At 39.0% G+C, this 23,025-nt stretch overlaps 1 protein-coding gene across 1 annotated transcript; it reads right to left on the bottom strand.

Annotated features, from left to right (window-relative positions):
- Nucleotides 1-2,992: 2,992 nt before the first annotated feature.
- LOC106084758 (lysosome-associated membrane glycoprotein 5) lies at nucleotides 2,993-11,733 on the bottom strand. The gene is made up of 5 exons (XM_013248670.2): nucleotides 11,343-11,733; nucleotides 10,719-10,801; nucleotides 10,354-10,602; nucleotides 3,769-4,175; nucleotides 2,993-3,702 (listed from the first exon to the last, which is right to left on the bottom strand). Exons 1-5 carry the CDS (start codon nucleotides 11,434-11,436, stop codon nucleotides 3,660-3,662), a joined length of 876 nt encoding a protein of 291 aa, XP_013104124.1. The 5' UTR covers nucleotides 11,437-11,733; the 3' UTR covers nucleotides 2,993-3,659.
- Between the last annotated feature and the right edge of the window lie 11,292 nt (nucleotides 11,734-23,025).

The raw sequence follows: 23,025 nt of genomic DNA, 5'->3' as shown, positions 1-23,025 counted from the left end.
GATGTTTTCAGATGGGTTATTAAACAATTCGTGTCACATTTCGAGCAAATATGTTCAAACTGTAATAAATACCGTTGACAAATGACAACATTATTGCAAATTAGCCAAAAACTGACGAACATATATATGGGAGCTACATCTAAATCCTAGAAGTGAAAATCGGGCGAAATACATATATGGCAGCTATATATAAATCTGAACCGATATCTATGAAATTCGCCGGTAATAATAAAAACATAAAAAATCTTTGCTGCTAAATTTTGAGAGAATCGGTTAACAAATGAGCACTTTATTGCAATATTTGTCGAAATCTAACGCACATATAGATGGGAGCTATATCTAAATCTGAACCGATTTGTAGCAAACTTATTAGATATTGTTGTAGTCAACGGGAAAAGCGTTGTGCACAATTTTGGCAAGATTGGTCTATAAATGCTCTTCCAGGGCTCTATAAGAGAAAATCGGGCGATATACATATATGGTAGCTATATCTAAATCTGGACCGATTTCTATATAATTCTCCAGTAAGGTCGAGAGTCATAAGAACATCTTTTCTGCCGAATTTCTAAAGAATCGGTTAACAAATGAGCAATTTATTGCAATATATATCTATATCTAAATCTGAACCAATTTTTCCCCATTTTCAGTAGGCTTCGACTCTAGGCCGAAAAACATGACTGTACCATATTTGAAGACGATCGGATGAAAACTGCGATCTGTAGTTTGTACACAAATTGACGTGGACAGATGGACATGGCAAAATCAAATCAGAAAGTGATTCTGAATCGATCGGTATGCTTATCAATGGGTCTATCTCTCTTCCTTGTAGGTGTTACAAAGAAATGCACTAAGTTATAATACCCGGTACCACAGTAGTGGTGTAGGGTATAAAAACGGGGGTGCACCCTATAAAGTGCACATTTGCCCTTACTCATCTTCAACAATGATCTCCAGCGTGGTTTCCTATACTTCAGCTAAAATGGTAGTTGTTGTTGTTGTAGCAGTGGATTGTACACTACTACAATAGCCATTGCCTTTGCCGATGAAGGATTTCGTGGGGTCAATCCGATACGTACCACCTGCTGTCATGGGATTCGTTGCTGTTGCAGCAGTTGTACTTTGTGGCAGTTAAAAATACCATTTTGACTTGTATTTTGTACCATTTTCAAAACCACCTCTATCAGCCCTGGTATAGAAACAGTAGTTTAACCAAAACAAAAGACCTAAAAAGCAAACCTGCAATTACAAGACACCATCTCAGCTGTAAGATTTTCTCTAACTACCATACTTTTTGCAATATATTGTACTTAGACTTGCACCAAAACGTGGGCTTATCGCCTCAAACAGGGCTATTTTGTTCTATATTTGTGTGTTTTTTTTTTTGTATTGTTTACGTTCTGTTCCTCTGTACTGTTTTGTTTTTATTTATTTTAGATTTTCTAAAGAAAACTCCGCCTTTGGTTTACCTAAAGATGCGATAATAACATATTTTACTATACCCTTTGCCACACCGAGGGAACCAGGGGGGTTTGGTGTTCCCTCTTAGTGTTGGTTTTTCATTTGCTATGTGTTGGTAAGCGTATGCGAGTTTCTCTCTGTGTGTGTGTGTGAACGTGCAGTGTATTTGTAATTATGATTTATTTAAACCAGTATTTGCCTTTCAAAACCTTTTTTCTTCTTCGTCGTCTTTCTTGGTGTGGAGCGGCCAGAAGAACATTGTGAACGCTCTGTTTAAAAGATGGAAGAGCATACAAATAAAAGATGTTGTTCATAAATCGATGGTGGAGAAAGCACCAGCCCGGGCGAAAGCACAAAAATCGAAAATGGTTGCCTTAAGTGACTACACTACTTGGTGCTGAAGTAAAATACGAAATTAATCTTCATTTTGTTGTTTTTCTTTCTTGAATTTATTTCGAAATAATTGCTTTTCGTAACATTTGCAATGATAGATTGCATTTCATTTAGTTATTGAATTTTAAATGGGCTTTGTCTCTGTCTTTTTGTTGTTGTTTTCTTTTTTTTTTTTTTTTTGTTATTTTATATTTTGGTATGGCTTACAATTTCTGGCATGGTAGGTACATGAAGATATGTGTGTATATGCATTGGTAATGGTAAGAGGGGGAGTGAACAATTTTAATAAGGTAGTCTGAAATATTTGTAAATAACATGATATGAAACTATTTAAATTATTGTATTCCTTGATATTCATTAAAACTACATCACTGGCTTTGCGTTATGTCGTTTGAGAAAATTTTGCATGTTGAGTGTGAAGTCTTTTTTTTCTATGTTTGTCACTAGGCCATTTCAGATATACTGCAGGTAGGTCAAAACTGTCCGTCCGTATGTGTTTTGAATGTTATAAAATATTGCGTTGTTTGATAGGACTAGGTTTTGTGGTCGGTCCGCAGTTTTGCTTAAGGGTTTATTTGGCAATTAACAACAATGCGTATGCTAAATCGGTCATCTTTGTTTGTCTATACGAGCATAGTAATGCAATACTTAAGTATTCGGCTTTGGCCTCGTTTTTGGTTTTGGTTTTCTTTTTGTTTCACGGCTCCCTCGAAACTACCCTTTGTCTATTATTTATAGTGATGGTTTTTGTTTTGTTTGGTTGTTAGTTTTATATTTTATTTAGATATATAATTTTTAAACTGTTTAACATCTTAGAGTAAGGGTTTTTAATATTTGCAATATAGGCTAAAAATTGTCTCATATAATATGTACAGGGTGGCTGATGAAAGCCGCTACCAAAAAAAAATGTAATAACTTTTTTTCTATTTAATAATAATAATTTAATAATTAATTTAATTAATTAATTAATTAATTTAATTAATAATAATTTAATAATTAATTTAATAATTTAATTTAACATGAATAAAAGAAAAATGTATTCCATACACCGAAAAAAAAATGTAGCAATATTCATCATTGTAGCAATATTCATCAGCCACCCTGTATATGTATGTATATACTCTTTAGTTTGTTGTTTTCATTATTTATTTATTTTTTTTTTCTTTAGTTGGTTTTCGCTTCATTGTCCTTTTTTGTTGGTTTTAAATTGAAATAACAACATCGAGATTATTGAAAAAGTGTTAGATTCTTGATGAAATTAAGTGCCAAATTATTTAAAAAAAAAATTGTTTTTCGATGGAGTTTAAACAAATCATTATTTAGTTGAGGAAACAATTGAGTAAAAATGTGTTTCATCTTTTTTCATATTTTGTCTCATTCTGACATATCGTAATGCGATATGTTTGTAGTTGTTTTTTCTCTTCAGTGTGTTGTGTAGATTTTTGTCAATTAATTTAGCTCTCTTAAATATTTTGTTAATTAAATATTATATTTATTTAGTTTTAACAATATGGAAGACATTTGCAATTCATTTTACTATAATTATGTATTTAATGTGGTTTCATTTATATTTGTTTTTTTTAGGTTCTTTTTTTAAATTTTTGTATCTTTTTTTGGAAATAATCGAAATAAGACAATCTTAAGTTTTGTTTTTTTGTTAAAGAAAAAAAAAAAACAATATTTAATAACTTAAATAAATAATCTTTACACACACACTTTCCCCGCAATATTTTCTTCAAAACTTGTTTTTCTTTGTTGATGTTGGGTTTAAATTAAAGATTTGTTATCAGTTTATGTAATAAAGATTTTTACTCCATAGTGCCGTATTGAACCTTTTTGATTTTGAAATATCTAAAAGTATAAATGTTTTTTAAATGTTTTTTTTTTTTTAAGAAAGCCTTTTTTATAGGTTCTCACCTCCAGCCCCCATAGCCTGAGATGGTTAAGAGCACAGCTATCGCCAAAGCTGTGCCCACTGCCAAGGGTGCCGTTTCATCCCTATACGAACCGGTGGCACTGCAATGGAATGGTGGTCCCCACTTACCACTCTCCTTGAACATGAAACTTTGCATATGCATATCACGCAAATAAAGGCGAGCAATGTGACCCGACTGATCCGAATCCAAGGGAGCATGCATCACCACTGTTTGCTCCTTATCGCAGACATAGGATTTGCCCACCGGTGTTGGGAAATACATGGGCGTATGCGAGGGCGATGTCAGCTTAACATCTAAATTTGGACGATCCGGATGTTCAAAGAGAGCATTTGATGATGAGTAGGAAAGTTCGAAGAGATTGATATACCAGCCCTCTCCTCCAGATGACTATGGCAAAATAGAACAACAAAACAATACATATGTTTATATTAAGCAAGTAAGAGCGTGCTAAGTTCGGCCGGGCCGAATCTTATATACCCTCCACCATTGATCGCATTTGTCGAGTTCTATGCTCGGTATCTCTTTTTAGACAAACATAGAATATTGAATAAGAACTGTTATGCTATTGCAGCTGTATCAGTTCATTCGGATAAGAATTGCGCCTTGTAGGGGCTCAAGAAGCAAAATCGGGAGATAGGTTTATATGGTAGCTGTATCTAGCTATTGATCGATTCAGACCATATTAGACACGTATGTTGAAGGTCGTAAGAGAAGCCGTTGTACTTAATTTCAGCCAAATCGGATGAGAATTGCGCCCTCTAGAGGCTCAAGAAGTCAAGACACAAGATCGATTTATATGGCAGCTATATCAAAACATGGACCGATTTAAATCATACTTAGCGTAGTTGTTGGAAGTGCTACCAAAACACTTCGTGCGAAATTTCAATAAAATCGGACGAGTATTGCGCCCTCTAGAGACTCCAGAAGTCAATACCCAAGATCGGTTTATATGGCAGCTATATCGAAACATGGACCGATTTGGCCCATTTACAATACCAACCGACCTACACTAATAAAAAGTTTTTCAAGCGGCTAGCTTAACTCCTTCGAAAGTTAGCGTGCTTTCGACAGACAGGCGGACGGACAGACGGACGGACATGGCTAGTTCGACTTAAAATGACACGACAATCAAGAATATATATACTTTATGGGGTCATAGACGCATATTTCGAGGTGTTACAAACAGAATGACGAAATTAGTATACCCCCATCCTATGGTGGAGGGTATAAAAACAGGATAAGTTGTTTAAACAGCGAAACATTGTTGCTGTTTTAATAACAAATTACCGCTGTCCCATTTTCAGCAGACTCTCAGCTGTTTCAGCAAACAGTAAATTTTTGCTGCTTTTACTCCCGAATTGCTATGAGTTCAGCATTATTAAGCGCTGACCACCATTGAAACCCCTTAGTGATATTCCCGCCAGAACTTAAATCCAGGCGTTTACCATGATAGGCAGATTTGTTAACCTATATACCACAGTGGCAACTTACTTTAACAAGCAGATGCGTCAACTTCTTAAAAACGAGCTCATGTCTATATTTTTATAAATTAAAAAACTTAAATTATTTCAAAAATATTGTCCATCTTAGGACTGGGTATACTAGTATAGTCATTCTCTTTGTAACACATCCAAATATTGGTCTAGCACGCCATCTTTCGAAGGGGTAAAGCTAAGCGCTTGGAACTTTGCACAAATACTTTAACGTCGGTTGGTTGGGATTGTAAACGTGCCAAATTGGTCCATATTTTGATATAGCTGCCCAAAAACCCAATCTTCCGATTTGACTTCTTAAGCTTCTAGAGGACGCAATCATTTCCAATTTGGCAAAAATTTTGCCCGTTGCGTTTTGTTATAACTTTCAACTCCAATCAACCACCAAAACCAAGAGAATGAAGTATATCTAACAACCATACTATAATGGGAGTTTTTTAAAATAGGTTAAGGGGGGAGTTACCTAATTTTCGAAAACGTGGAGAAATTTAAAATTTAGTTTGTTTATAATAACTCAAAACAGAAATTTTGTATTCTTATTTAGGGTGGGATACCTAGGAGGGCCGCGCCATCTCTAAAGCCCGCTGAATGGAATTACAACACAATAATGATAATATGGGGCTCAGATTGAAGGTATTTGAGACTAGAAAACTACTCTGATATATGACGGTCCACCTCAACCCCAAATATACTCCCATACCGGACTTATTTACCGACCATTGCAATATAAGGCTCAAACAAAAGGTATTTGAAAGAAACTTTGATATCCCCATTGGGGCGAAATATCTGAACGGCCAGTACCCCCAAACAGGACTTTCCTGACCGTACCAGTAAAGGGCTCAGACAAAATAAGAGAGTGAGAGAGAAGGCGCAGCGGAACGGGCCATGTCCAACTAGTCTTATATATAAAAATCAATTTGTGTTTGTTCCGTACAGACTCAAAAACAGCGTAACCGATTACCTTGAAATTTTTACAGATTATGTAGGTTGGTCTGGAAGGAAACAAAGGCTATATAGTTTTTTGATATCGGAAGGGGGCGGACTCTCCTCCCCTTTATTCCAAAAATACTGCCCAAAAATAAAAGTGGACCGATCGAAACAATATGGGACTCAAATGAAAGGTATTCAGGAGTAGACTACGAATTTCATATTTAAAAGTGTGTCTAACTAACTGGGGGGCCGCCCCAAACCCCAATAGACTTATTGGACGATCATGACAATATGGGTCTCAAATGAAAGGTATTCGGGAGTAGATTACCAATATGGTCAGGAAGGAGGTATAGGCTTTAAAATTGTTGATATCGCTACAGCTACGTCTCTCCCCCGTTATCGTAAAAACACCACCCAAAATCAATATGGGTGTCAAATAAAAGGTATTGGAGAGTAGAACACAAACCCCAAAACTCCTCTACATTCGGCAGTAGGTTAAAAATATGGATAATATGGCAGTATGTTACAAACGGTTCATATATTACCGACTATGGCAATATGGGGCGGAAATTTAAATTGGGAGTGGAGTACGAATTTGATATCCATACTTGAGTCGAAATGTCTGAGGTGCCAACCCTCCCCTAAAAATCACATTTCATTACCCTAGTTTTCAAAAACGCCAGATCTCAGAGATTGGTAATGTGATTCGTTCGAAATCTCACAGTCACCAAAAACAAGGCATGGTTTCTATTGTTGGGGTCGGGTGCCACCCAAAACCCGCCAAATGGATATGTATACCCATCACGACAATATAGTGCTCAAACAAAAAGAGCTTCAGATAAAAAAAACCAATTTGATATCCAATGTGAAGAGCCATGTGTTTGGGGAGCCGCTCCATCCCAAAATAACTCCCAATTATGCAAAAGCTATTTGGAGTGGAATTTATTGATGTTCGGGAAGTTGATACTCATTTCCGGAACAAAGCCCATGGGGTCCACCCCACCCTCAAACAGAACTCATTTACCGATCACGCCAGAGTAGAGCACCAATGGTATATTTATATATATTTACTTTAAGGGCCAAGTGTATGGGTGGCCATCCCACCACCGAAATACCCCTAAATCGTAAATATTTACCAATATGGTATTATAGGTCTCAAAAGAAAGGCATTTGGGAGTAGAGTGAAATTTTGCCCTGGAACCGAGCAGGTGCAAACTTCTCACACATCAATGATTGTTTGAACTCAATAACAGGGACCTTTTTATAGTCGAGCCCGAACGGCGTGCTACAGTGCAACACCTCTTTGGGGAGAATTTTTTACATGACCATGCTAAGCATGGTACCTTACAAATGTAGCCAGTATTAAGAGGGGATAACCACTGCTTTAAATTTTGTCCGATGTTCTCGCCAGGATTCGAACGCAGGTGTTCAGCGTCATAAGCGGACATAGGCTAGAGTTGCACCAATTCGATATCCACATTCAGGGCGAAGTGTCCCCATCCTAAAAAGATATTAGAGAGTTACAAAAGGCGTTTCGGCTACTAGTATAATAAAAATATCCATGGTGGTGGGTATCCAAAGTTCGGCACGGCTGAACTACATGCCTTTTTACTTGTTTTTATACCCACCCCCGAAGGATGGGGGTATATTCATTTTGTCATTCCGTTTGCAACACATCGAAATATCCATTTCCGGCCCTATAAAGTATATATATTCTTGATCAGCGTAAAAATCCAAGACGATCTAGACATGTCCGTCCGTCTGTCTGTTGAAATCACGCTACGGTCTTTAAAAATTGAGATATTGAGCTAAAACTTTGCACAGATTCTTTTTTTATCCATAAGCAGGTTAACTTCGAAGATGGGCTATATCGGACTATATCTTGATATAGCCCCCATATAGACCGATCCGCCGATTTAGGGTCTAAGGCCCATAATAGCCACATTTATTATCCGATTTGGCTGAAATTTGGGGCAGTGAGTTGTGTTAGGCCCATCGACATCCTTCATCAATTTGGCCCAGATCGGTTCAGATTTGGATATAGCTGCCATATAGACCGATTTCTCGATTTAAGGTTTTGTGTTTTGTATTAAAATGCGCATTTATTGTCCGAAATTTGGGACAGTGATTTAACTTAAGCCCCTTGATATACTTCTGCAATATCGCACAGATCGGTTAAGATTTGGATATAGCTGCCATATAGACCGATATCTTGGTTTTAGGTTTTGGGGCCATGAAAGACGCATTTATTGTCCAATGACGCTGAGAATTGAGACAGTGAGTTTAGTTAGGCTCTTCGACGTCCTTCTTCAATTTGGCCAATTCGGCCTAGATTCGAATAAAGCTGTCATATAGACTGATCTCTCGATTTTGGGTTTTGGGCCCATAAAAGGGACAGTTATTGTCCGATTTTCCCGGAATTTGGGACAGTGCTTTGTGTGAGGCTCTTCGACATTTTTCTGCACTTTGGCTCAAATCGGTCCAGATTTGGATATAGCTGCCATGTAGACCGAAATCTCGTTTCAAAGTCTTGGCCCCATAAAAGGCGTATTTATAATCCGATTTCACTGAAATTTGCCACAATGACTCATGTAAGGCGTTTCGACATCCGTATCGTATATGGTTCAGATCGGTTTATTTTTATTACTTATTAGTATTTGGTCCAAATCGGAACATATTTTGATATAACTGCTATGGGACATAAGGTATGAAATTTTCACCGAATTTTGATGAAATGTGGTTTACATATATACCCGAGATGGTGGGTATCCGAAATTCGGACCGGCCGCCTTTTTACTTGTTTTTTTTTTTTTTTTTGATTTAGTTAGGAATTACTTCCGGTATATGCTTAAGAAGTTAGGTCGGATGATCTGTTTATATAGGAGCAATAGACACGGATTCAGACCATACATGGAAGTTGAAGGTTATGGGAGAAATCATTATGCATGAAATTTGGTCAAATCAAATAATAATTGCGCCCTCTAGACGCTTAGTAAGTAATATCGGGTGGTCGAATTATACGGGACTTGGAGGTGTTAGGTGAAATCATGCAAAATTTCACCCAAATTTGATCAAAATTGCGCCCTCTAGGTACTAAAAAAGTAGAACCGGTAGACTGATTTATATGGGGCCTATAAACGGTAATGGACCGAATGAGAATATATTTTACAAAATGTCGGAGGTCATGAAATAAACCAGTTTGCAACATTTCAGCCAAATCGGGTAGAATTGCTCCCTCTAGAGGTTCAAGAAATCAATTCAGGAATCAATTCGTTTTATATGGGTCTTTACAAGTATATAGCCCGATATAAACGACGATCAATTATATGTATAATCGGAGTTAAATATTGCTTTATGCTGTAAATAGGGCACGGTGTGTATTAGAAGAAAATTTAAAAATAAATAGTCAACTTAAAAGTAAAGGACCGTGGGACAGAGCAGAGCGAAAAAAAATAATTGCCTGAGTGGAGCGGACAGGAGTGTAAGGGGAAAGTAGTACCCACTCCGGATCCCAGTTTTAAGCCCATAAGCCTTTTAAGTATTGTTGTGTTATTTTGCGTAAAATTTTTACAACTTTTCACCGGGGATTTTTTGTTTATTCTTTACATCTCAAGAGAAAACTCCATATTAATACATTAAATGTCGCACTATATACCTTTGCATCATGTGGCAAATTTATAGCTGTAGGGATTTGTTTCGTATTGCCAACTCTTGACCTTAAATTCTTCGATATAGATTTTGTTATCTTGCAAGATTTTCCACCATCTAACGAAAAAGCCCCTTTATGAGAACTAGTCAAGTAATATCTACCAATGTCTTGTAAAATAATCTCTATGTAGGTCACTAGAGTACATAACTTCTACGAAAAAGTGTCTATTATTTTACACTCCTTGTAGCCGGAGAAGAAGAGCCTTAGTTAAATGTCAAAAACAGCAGCAAAAGAAAAAAAGTAACATAACAGCTACATGGTAAAAATAACAAAACACAATCTCATACTGCCATACAGTCTCATGTGGTCTATTTTCATCTACCCTAAGGGGGGAGTAGGAAGCTTCCTAGCCAAAGAGACAGCCACCCACGCACTCAGTGACAAATTGCTGCTGCCAAAGGGCATACTCTCACACTCACAGACATACACTTACCTTTTTGAAAGTCATTGAAAGCTTAAAGCCTTTGAACTCTAGTGATAGAATCTCCATATTCGATTCCACACACTCCCCGCTTAAGACGGGATTATCGGGCAGATATAGATCAGCTTCCACATCCTCGTTCAGTTTGTTGCGGTATTTAATGCTGATAAGGCCATCGACACTAATCAGGATGCAGGTGATGCCATTGGTGGCATTAAAGCGATAAATGGAGGTTGTGGCATCATGATTCATAGACGAAGCCTATGGACCAAAAAAGAAAAAATTAACATTAATTGTTATATAAGTGGCAGTAAGAGACAAACGATTGTCCATCTGTTTGCCAGTCTACCAGTCTACCGTCCGCCTTGTTCACTTACCGAAGGCGATTTCGTCGTGTATCTGGTAACCCTTGGCGTTTTGGTTGTAAATGCGCTCAATTGTAGTCCTTGGCAATATGTAACTGAAAGAATGAGAAAACAAAAAGAAAACAAGAGATTCAAAAATGATTTTGCATATTAATCATCGAGTGACTGATGATTAACACTGGATTAAAATAGGTCCATGGTATTCGCGGCCAAATGATAAGAGATTGCTATAACAGCTTGGATGGCAGCTTATCGCTTGGCCCCTAGTATTTCGCTTTATTGGGGATGATCATTTTAATTTGTTGTCTGTTTTTTATCATACCATAAAACATTTATGTGACTAACTAAGAAAATCGATATTCCAACACGCTGTGGGGGGGGGAGAAAACATTCCGCCATCCCCGCTCTTCTATTCTGTCTTATTTCTACCCCTTGTGACACTTTCAATTTCTCCGTTGTGGATTTTATTACGACGATTTAGTCCATGTTCACCACCTACGGCGACATGACTATTCCCATACCCTTCCCCACCCTGACCAAAATTCCGAAAATTAACTCTGTGACGTTTCAGAAGGCATCACAAAGGTTGGAGGGCGGGGGGAAGCGCCAGCAGATGCAACACATTCCTTTACTTACCCATTAACGAGAAAAGTATACTTGTGATGATTAAGAATTCATAACGCACCGAATCCCATTTTCTTTTACACAGAAACTTCAACGGATTGATCATTTTCAGTGTGGTATTTGATGGAACGCTATATAAATGTTAATTTATATACGATTTTTCAGCGATTTTTTATTTTTTTTTTTTGACTTCAGAATTTTGGCTTGATTTTTCTTTCGGTTATCTACAGCTCTTGGCTCCAAGTGAAAAATGAAAATGTGGAAACGAGCAATAGCACGCGAACATACACAACCGCACGCATACACAAGCACACTGAGAAGCACTCCCGTTTCTTTCCTCTTTTCGCAAATGAAAACGAGTCCTTATGCGAGTCCTGCGTACAAATGATGAATGAAATTGTTTGTATAAAATTTCAAACTGACATTCGCGATGGATGATGATGGCGATGGAACGGAGAGAACTAGCTCTACACGTACATTCTGTGGATAGGATAGTGCGCAAGTCCATGCCAGGACGAAACGGGAATGAATCAGAACAGAGTTGCCGCCCTTTTTCTCCATCTCTGGCAAGTGAAGAGGGAATTCATAAAAATGTATTTCCCGCCTGCAATTTAGCGGAAATTTTACTTCTCGATTTGCGCGATTAACATAAATTATGGTATTTGAACTAGTTCCATGACCTTCAACACCCACACACCGAACACAGCACCGTAAGGTTCTTCTACAAACTTCTTAACTAAGTCCCTATACCCGTTTTTTTTTTAATCTTTGTATACATTAATTTCAGAAATAAGTTAGTGCTAGATTCGGAAACTGCACCGCAGTCAGCCAAAAGGCTGCGGTCACCTGGAGGGCATCACATGCCTAAGAAACTAGGGCGAACAACAGTGAGATGGGTCCAATAACCTATGTCGCTAATGTCGCTAGGGACAGTTTGGTGATGGCAATTGTCGATAAGGGAGAGCAACATGGCTGCATACCTAGGAATAATTGGAGTGGGATATTCAATGGACTGTCATCAATATACTCTAATGTCCTTGCGGAATTTCCTAGGTATCATCCAGTTTGTGACGATGCAGGCTGGTATCAAGGCCGATACAGACTAATTGCCTTCGGCAATCAACGCTCAATTGAAATGTATCGTTGTGCGGTAAAAAAGATTGGTGAGATCTGGCCAGGTGCAGCACTAGATTTAGTCAAGAAGCAAGATGTTCCTTCTCGACCAATGGCACATGCTTGGATACCAAGGATTCCCTCAGATCCCTAAACGATACTTGGAAGACTAAGGGAATGTAATCCCAATCTTTCAACCACCGACTGGAAGATTAGTAGATTGGATGAGGCTGATGGTGACCGGAGACATGCAGTATTCGTACTAAACTCCGGCTGTCTAAAGTGGTTGTATCCTGCGGATTCAACAAGTTCAAACCGGAGGTCTATAGAAGCGGTAGGGTTGGGGAATCAGGAGACGACTCAGCAATTGTTATCGCTAAAGTCTGGCGGATTGCAGGAGACTAAAAATCCCCCTGCCACAATCGAGACAGGAGGGGATGGCATCGAAACGGGACCCGACAAGCCCCATGTGGATGGGTCACATAGTTGGACTGGGCTCAAAGTGCGCGCCAGCGGAGAAGCACGGAAGTCAGAAAGTACTTCGACAGCAGCATTTAATGAAGAATCTAAGTAGAAATCGTCCACACCGCAAGTGCCCAGTGTTCTGAGGAAGAGTGGCTCCACAGCTTTCTCACCAGCCCCTGGATGCGTACGGAAGCTCATTATAACAATTTCTAACGAATCTTGTGAGGATGAACTCCTGGTGTAGTCAGAAGGCGAGGCTAACGCAACAGTGGTGCAAGTTCTGAATTCTGACTATGGTCTGGTTTCTACAGATAAATCTCCACCATTGGCACTAAAGGTCCTCCTAATGGCTGGGGGACCTGTCGGACAATAAATGCCTCTTTTATGGGCCCTAAACCTTAAATCGAGTGATCGGTCTATATGGCAGCTATATGCAAATCTGAACCGATCTGAGCAAAATTTAAGAAGGACGTCGAAGAGCCTAACCAAACTCACTTTGTCTAATTTCAGCAACATCGAACAATAAATGCGTCTTTTATGGCCCAAAACCTGAAACCTAGATATAGGTCTATATGGCAGCATTATCCAAATCTGGACCGATCTGTGCCATATTGCAGATGTATGTCAAGGGGCTTAACTTAACTCACTGTTCCAAATTTCGGCGACATCGGACAATAAATGAGCATTTTATGGGCCCAAAACCATAAATCAAGAAATCGATCTATATGGCAGCTATATCTAAATCTGAACCGATGTGAACCAAATTGAAGAAATATGTCAAAGGGCCTAACACAACTCACTGTCCCAAATTTCAGCAAAATCGAAAATTGAATGTGGCTTTTATGGGCCTTACACCATAAATAGGAGGATCGGTCTATATGGCAGGTATATCCAAATCTGAACCGATCTGGGCCAATTTAACGAAGGAAGTCGGAGAGCCTAAGACAACTCACTGTCCCAAATTTCAGCGAAATCGGGTAATAAATGTGGTTTTTATGGGCCTTAGACCCTAAATCGGAGGATCGGTCTATATGGCAGCTATATCCAAATCTGGACCGATCTGAGCCAAATTGACGAAGGCTATCGAAAGGCCTAACACAACTCACTGCCCCAAACTTCGAACTTAACCTGCTTATGGACAAAAAAAAGAATCTGTGCAAAATTTCAGCTCAATATCTCTATTTTTGAAGACTGTAGCGTGATTTCAACAGACAGACGGACAGACGGACGGACATGTCTAGATCGTCTTAGATTTTTACGCTGATCAAGAATATATATACTTTATAGGGTCGGAAATGGATATTTCGATGTGTTGCAAACGGAATGACAAAATGAATATACCCCCATCCTTCGGTGGTGGGTATAAAAAGAAGTGGAAACTACGGAAGATATAAATATAGTGGTCAAGCGGATCACGAAAGCCCATAATGACTCGCTTGTGTCAGTATGCCCTAGTGCCAAGCCAAGGGGCAAACAGCGACAGCCATGGTCAACCCCATAAGGCTGAGCTAAGAAAATATAAGGGCGAGCTTAGAAAGGCTCAGAGCAAATCCTGGGTAGATTTCTGCAGCTCCGTGGATGATACATCTGAGGCCTCTAGGCTAAGGAAGATTCTGTCTTCGAGACCTATTACGGTGGGGTATATCCAGAAGTCAGAGAATGTATGGACAATGTCTAGTGAGGAAACACTAGAACTACTCGTTGATACACATTTCCCGGGAAATTCTCCAACGGACAACGTGGCGCCAGAAGAGGTTATATATATACCTGTGGGATGGAGGGACACTAAGGTCATTTTCGTCCTATTTGTCTATCATCCTTTATGCTGAAGACTCTTGAGAGGTTGATAGAACCCTATCTAAGGGCAAAGATCCCTAGAGATCACCTGTCGCGGCAGCAGCATGCATATAGTAAAGGCAAATCCACTGAAACAGCCCTTCACGACCTAGTCGGCTACATAGAGGTTTCTCTCGCTGTCAAGAAATATACAATGGCAGCATTTCTTGCCATTGAGGATGCTTTAAATAATGTAAAACCGACATCAATCATGAAGGAGTTGGAGTTTCTAGGCATCAACTCTACCGTAAGAAAGTTTTTTAATAACTTACTTACTAAAAGATGCAAGCCTGTCGTAGCTTGGGATCTGTGGAGCTAAAAAGATGGATCAGCAGAGGAACTCCTCCAAGAGGAGTACTGTCTCCTCTACTTTGGAATATAGCCATTAACAATATATTATTGTCTCTGGAAGAAAAAGGCGTAAAAGTGGTCGCGTATTCTGATGACGTGGCAATTGGGGTTAGAGGAACATTTCCCAGCACTCTAAGAGATATAGTTCAGGAAGCTCTACGTGCAACAGCAAAGTGGGCTACCGAAAGTGCAAGGCTGAAAAGTAGTTCTTTTCAGCCGGAGATATAATTTGCCTACAGTGGAATCTGTCTCCTTGGCTGGAGAGAATGTTCCATTGGTGAAAAGACCTGGGTGTTTTGCTGGACAGGAAATTGAACTTCAAATCCAACATTTTGGAAAGGGCAAGAAAGGCCACTCTTGCCATATACACCTGCAAGAGAGCCATTAGAAAAAGTTGGGGGTTTAGACCGCGTGTCATGCATTGGGTATATACTGCAGTTGTCAGACCTATAATGTTATATGGTGTTGTGGTCTGGTGGACGGCGTTTCAAAAATCCACCTACTGCTCAGTACTTAACCGGATCCAAAGGATGGCTTCGTTGTGCATCAAGGCCGCACTGAGAACGACACCATCTGATGCACTAAATTTAATGCTACATCTTATGCCCTGGACATTGTGGCTACACATATTGCAGCGACCAATGCCGTGAGGTTAAGAGAGCTTTCTCATTGGTCATGTGGCGGCTGCGGACACTGTGTCATCCTTGATACATATCCAATGTTCCTGGCAGTCTGGATTACACCCTACCTGTGCCGCTTTTTGATAAAAATTACTATACCACTATTCCTCATAGAACCAATTGGAACTACGATCTTCCAAACTAAACGACCAGGTGGACTTTGGGATGAACTCTAACGATCTAGAACTGGTCATATCGAAGAGGTTACCCGACCACTGCAGTGTGTATCAAGCAGAGATCCTTGAAATTGAGGAAGTGGTGGAATGGCTTAGATATAATGTCATTACGACGATTGATATTATTTGACATTATTCAGGGCTGTGTCTGTTTAGCACAATTTAAGCATTTATTTGGGCTCACATGCCAATGTCAATGGCTCGTCTTTGTTGAAAACAAGTCTTTTTGCACTTATCTTTCTTATATATAAAAATCAATTTGCGTTTGCTTGTTTGTCTGTTCCGTATAGACTCAGAAACGGCTGAACCGATTTTCTTGAAATTTTCACAGATGGTGCTCTATTTCAAATTTCGGATGGGGTACCTAGGGGAGACGTCCCACACCCAAACCAACCAAACATATATATAAACCAATCACAACAATTTGGGACTCAAATGAAAGGTATTTAAGATTAGAAAACTTATCTGATGTCCAATTTTTGAATCACCAAGTGTTTGGGGGACCACCCCAACCCCCAAAACAACCCTAAATCGGACTTATTTACTATCCCAGTCAATATGGGTATTTGCGAGTAGAATACGATTCTGACATCCAAAAGCTCGACCAAGTTTCTGGGGTCCGCCCCTTTCCCAAAACACCTCCCAAACAGGATTTATTTACTTACCATAACAATATGGGGCTGAAATAAAAGGTATTTGAGTGTAGAATACGAATGCGATATCCAAATGTGAAACCAAGTGTTTGGGAGGCCGCCCGTCTTCAAAAGTACCTCCAAAAAAGACAAATTTACGACCATAGCAATATGGGGCTCAAATGAAAGGTCTTTGAGAGTAAAGCACGAATCTGGTACCAATATTCGGGAAAAGTGTCTATGGCGCCACACCACCCCCAATAACAGCACTTAAAAAGGGCGTATTTGAAGACCATTGGAAAATTAGGCTCAAATAAGAGGTATTTAGGAACACGAATCTGATATATATTTTCAGGGCCAAGTCACTGAGTGGCCGCACCACCTCCTAAACCGGGCATGTTTGCAGACTATGGGAATATAGGTCTCAAATGAAAAGCTTGTTGTAGTAGACCATGAATTTGATATCAACATTCCGGACAAACTTAACTGGGGGACGACCTACCCGCATAACAACCCCCAAATAGGACGTATTTGCTCACCATGACAATTTGGGCCTTTAAGAGAGTGGAGTTCGACATTGAATGTTTTTAGGGCCCATACCCCAAACCGGACATATTTGCTGACTTTTGCAATAAGGGGTTTAAATGAAAGGTATTTGAGATTAGAAGACAAATTTGATACCCAATTGTGAGGCCAATGGCCATATGGGGTTCAATGAAATGATATATAGATGTACGAGAAGAGTACGATGCTGATATATTTTCAGGGCTAAGTGTTTGGGGGACCACCCCACTCCCCAAAACACCCGTATATTTTACATATTTACCAACCATTTCAAATTAATGGAATTGGGAATTGGGAAGTAGAGCACCAAATTGATACACACTTTCGAGACCAATTTGTCTACCACTATCTTAAAACACCCCACAAACAGCAATTATTTACTGACCATTGAAATATGGGGCTCAAATAAAGGCATTTGGGCGAAGAATGCGAATCTGATATCCAAATGTGGAACCATGTGTTTGGGGCATCGCCCCTTCCCCAAAACAATCCCGAAAGAGTACAAATTTACCGACCATGACAAAATTGACCCAAATGAAATGAGTATTTGAGATTAGAAAACGAATTTGATAACCACTTTTGGGGCCAAGTGTTCGGGGAACGAGTGATCCCATAAACTCTCGTTAAACCAATGGAAATATGGCGTTTAGATAAATGGTATTTGAAAGAAGGGCACGATGCTTATATTTTGTGCAGGGCTTAATGTCTGAGGGACAACCTCACCCCCACTACCTAAACCCACCAACCACCATCCTGGGGGCCTTCCAACTCCCAAAATTCCCATCGGGTTCAAATAAAGTATTTTAAGAGTGGATTACATGTAACATCCAAACATAAATGGCCCTCAACCCTTCGAGCGAATTCGTAGACCAATAAAAATAATATGGGATTCAGATAAAGGCATTTATATTGTTATGCTATTAGTCGTGCGATATTTTTCGAAGCACGGTATTTTACTGAAAGCTTTAGGAGAAAAACGCCACCTAGACTTGAACGAAAATTTTGTTGTCATTTTCGTAATCTACTCCCGAATACCTTTCATTTGAGCCCCATATTAAAATGAACGTCCAATACTTTTCATTTGATACCCATATTGTTCTTTTTGGTCAACTTTTGATTTTGGGTCGTGTTTTTGGGGTTCCGTTATCAATAAATTATATAGCCTATTCCTACTTCCTGACCATATTCGTAATCTACTCCCAAATACCTTTCATTTGAGTTCCATACTGTCCCGATCGGTCCACTTTTATTTTTGGGGTAAAAAATATCAAAAAATTATGTGGCCTATGTTTCCTTCCAGACCAACCTACACAATCTGTGAAAATTTCAAGGTCATCGGCTCACCTGTTTTCATTCTATACGGAACAAACAAACAAACAAACACAAATTGAATTGTATATACAAGACTAGCTGAACCCGGCCCGCTCCGCGGCGCTTCCTTTTACACCATATGAATTATAACTTTCTTTTCAATTACTCTTCTTTGCTTTCACTATGTTACGTATATATTTTACCGCCATGTTTTTATAGAACTACTGCGGAAGCTTGTCCCAGGGTAGGAGGGTTAAAAAATAAAAATTAAAACAGTCAAAGGTTGGTTCCTTTTTTATTTATTCGTAGAACAGACAACTTGTCAAAACAGTAGTGAAAAGCATATGATCAACTTTGAACACACTCTCCTGTACCTCTCGCGCTGTTTTTCTTCGTTCGGATTTGCTTGGCTATTCAAATAATTTCTATCTCCCAACAGATGGCGCTGAATTTGTAGTTGGTGATGCTCGCTGTTGATTCCCATCATTTTGTCTATTTTTGAATTCAATCGAATTTCCAGTTTTGTCGGCGTATTTAATGTCACCGTTGCCCATGGGTAAGCATCTTTGGCTTACCCATGCCAAAAATATCAGAAAATTTTTTCTGCGGTGGATATTCCTTTAATAATGGTTGCGACAATATTCATTATCCATCCTAGTCCACTAAATTTTTTTTTTCCTTTTATACCATCTATCATAAACCAATTTCGTCATTCCATTTGTAAAACATCGAAATATTCTTCTGAGACCCAACAAAGTATATATGTATGTAAATTTTTGATCGTCTTGACATTCTAAGTCGATGTAGCCATGTCGGTCCGACCATCTGTCGAAAGCCCGATAACTTTCGAAGGAAATAAGCTAGGCGAATGAAATTTTGCACAAATACTTCCTATTAATGTAGGTCAGTTGGGATTAAATGGGTTATATTGGTCTATGTTTCGATATAGATGCACTATAAACCCATTTTGGATCTTGACCTCTTAAGCCCCTAAACGCCGCAATTCTGATCCGCCCATGAACATTCCACTAAGGAATAGGGGCAAACTTCGCACATATCAATGAGTGCAGTCCGATTCAAGTTTTAAGCTCAATGAAAAGGAGCCTCCTTTATATAGCCGAGTCCGGACGGCGAGCCGCCGAAAACAGCTATTTTCTCTTTATAAAATCAGCTGTTTTCAATGGCGAACGAATCGAGTGACAAAACGAAAAAAAAAATGTGTCGGCATGCCACTTGGGCTCGACTATAAAAAAGGAGGCTTCTTATCTTTGTGCTAAATTTTTAATCAAACCCGCTCCACTCAGCTTTCGCTTTGAAGACGTAGAAAAATGTCACCTTCCCTCCAATAGCTCTGATTCTGTGTACGTTCGTTGAGCCTTCCACTCTAACTGTGTAACACAAACTTGGATATTACTTGGATATTCGCACTCTACTAAATAAATTTTTATCTATGGCAAAGATAGCCACTTAAACTACCTGAAACACCTATCTAAGGGTGGGAAATTTAAAAAACAATATAGCAATAAACCGCAACGAAATTCCTATACTGTATTTTTCTTTGCTTTGTTTTACGGACCGATAGGTTGCCATAACAAAGATAAATGCTCTCTCTCTCTCTCTCTCTGTTCGTGGTGGCGTCTCCATTCAGTTGATTCATTTGCAAACAGAATAGATGGCGCTTATTTAAATGTTAGTGGTGCCATCAATAAGGGAAAGGTTAAGACTTTGATACCCAAAATATTAACAAAATAACTTAAAAGTTATCCGTTCCATGTCGCCTGGATGTTTGCGCAATCACATATAAACGACTGAGAATTTTACATTTCTGCCATCTGTTAAAGCTTTTTTGAATATATGTTATGAGTCTATAGATTTCTTTCGTCTGTGCTGCTACTCGCTTGGACCGGCTTATGATGTGTCTATAACATACTACGTAGCCATGTTGAATAGTCATAGTTAAGTATTTTTTAAATCAAATCAAATTGCCATATTAAACGATTCTCAGTGGTAGAGAACTAATTTATATTAGGTGCGGTGGCGACAGTTCTTAGTAATTTAACCATGTAAAACTTTTGAAAATGAAAGTGTTGCCCAGCAGCACGTTGTTTGGACTAGGAAAAGAAGGCTCATTGTCGATGGGGTAAAAATGGCGGCCACCTTGACTTAAGGTTTGCAACTGCTCCTATCACACTGAACGTCATAACTTTGGGGGTACGGCGGCAGTGTCCTGTTACGTCATTATAATTGATCAATCGTACGGCCCGTCTAAATAGTACCCAACACCTGTGAGCCTTCTCGTTACACTCCTGAATGTGACACTTCCAATTCAGTTTTCTGTGCAAGATCACTCCTGAGTGTTTGACCTTGTCAGATGTGAAAACCGTTCTATTGAGGAAATGTGGTGCGCAGTCGTATGCACTTCTACATAGCTGGTTTAGACTGGTTCAAATCCCTACTCAACAGTCAGCATCCATAATAGGTTATTAATAGTGGCGATAAAATGCCCCCACAATTTCTCCACCTGTTCCTTAGCATATGGTTTAAGCAGACCCGGTCCGATCCACCCGATACTACTCTAAGAATTGGATCAATGTGCCGGTCTGCACATTGCTAAAAGCTCCTGTCAATGCATACCACCAATGTGTACGTCTCGGCATCGAAGGATTCTCGTGCAGGACAGTCTCCACCGATCTTCCCTTGACATAGACATACTGTTTGTATGTGAGCAGTTTGCTGCACGTCCTACACAATGTCATGGTATCCACAATACGTTCCACGGTTTAAAAGAAGTGGAGCAGAATGGACGTAAGGCTTTCAGGTCTGTAGGCCTTTGGTGTTGCAAAGTCATTACAAACACTACATATATATCTGATACTTCACTTGTACCATTTATTGCTACTATGAAGTGAAAACAAGATAATAATTTTATCCACTTTGTCTATGATGAATGCCTATGCTGATGTGTTTGTGTCTAGGATTGGCATCTCTATTACATATTTATCGTTTCGATAACACAAAGTTTTCACATTGCCATTGAATGTTATCGTGTCGATAAGACAATTCACAATTGTCATCGATATGCGAAGGGAGACGGATTGGTTTGTGTCTACAATTATAAATAGTTTATGCTCCAACCACCAGCATGCTGTTCGCAGGTAACTATGTTACAATGAAGTCAAAGGAAAAATAACAAGTTAAAGCGTGCCAAGTTCGGCTGGGCCGAATCTTTTATACCCTCCACCATGGATCGCGTTTGTCGAGCTATTGCCACGGTATCTCTTTTTAGGCAAACAAAGTAAAAAAGAAAATAATTGCTATGTTATTGAAACAATATCGAGTTATGGTTCATTTCGGACCATAATTGAACTGAATATTAAGGACCATAGCAGAAGTCATTGTGCAAAATTTGAGCCAAATCTAATAAGAATAGCGGACTTTAGGGCTGAAGAAGTAAAACAGGCAGATCAGTTTATAGAGGAGCTGTATTAGGCTGTAAAGTGATTCATGCCGTATTCAACACGTATGTTAAAGATCATGAGAGAAGCCGTTGTACAAAATTTCAGCCAAATCGGATAATACTTGCTCCCTTTAGAGGCTCAAGACGTCAAGATCCCATACCGGTTTATATGGCAGCTATATCAGGTTATGGACCGATTTGAACTATACTTGGCACAGTTATTGGATATCATAACAAAACACCTCATTCAAAATTTCAGCTAAATCGGATAATAATTGCGCCCTCTAGTGGCTTAAGAAGTCGAGACCCTAGATCGGTTTATATGGCAGCTATATCAGGTTATCGACCGATTTGAACTATCCTTAATACAGTTGTTGGAAGTCATAACAAATCACATCATGCAATATTTCAGCCAAATCGGATAAGAATTTCTCCCTGTAGAGACTCAAGAAGTCAAGACCCCAGATCGATTTATAAGGCAGATATATCAGGTTATGGACCGACTTCAACCATACTCAGCACAGTTATTGGAAATCATAACAAAACACCTCATGCATAATTTCAGCCAAATCAGATAAGAATTGTGCCCTCTAGTGGCTCAAGAAGTCCAAATCCCAGATCGGTTTATATGGCAGCTATATCAAAACGTGGACCTAACAAGAAGTATTTGTGCAAAATTGTAAGTGGCTAGCTTTACTCCTTCGAAAGTTAGCATGCTTTCGACAGACAGACGGACGGACATGGCTAGTTTCATTTAAAATGTCATGACGATCAAGAATATACATACTTTATGGGGTCTTAGACGAATATTTCGAGGAGTTACAAACAAAATGACGAAATTAGTATACCCCTATCCTATGGTGGAGATATAAAAACCTAAGCATGAATTTAAAAGGATTGGCATTTCTGAAGAAAAAGAGAGAGAGTGAATAGGAAATTTTTTCAGAAAGCGCTTAAATATTAGAGGAAAAATATGAGTCACTTATAACAAAGACAGGTTTACCGTTGAGATTTTTTTTAAATGGGTCAAAAAAAGGGTATTTTTTTGAACAAAAGGGTAAAAAAGTTTTTTTGTTTCAAAAAAGGTTCGAAGCCTTGTTAGCCTAATCA

The sequence above is a fragment of the Stomoxys calcitrans genome, chromosome 1 (genome assembly GCF_963082655.1).
Source record: "Stomoxys calcitrans chromosome 1, idStoCalc2.1, whole genome shotgun sequence".
NCBI classification, from domain to species: Eukaryota; Metazoa; Arthropoda; class Insecta; order Diptera; family Muscidae; genus Stomoxys; species Stomoxys calcitrans.
The sequence above is the reverse complement of the archived record's forward strand: the minus strand, read 5'-3'. Positions and strand labels throughout refer to the sequence as shown.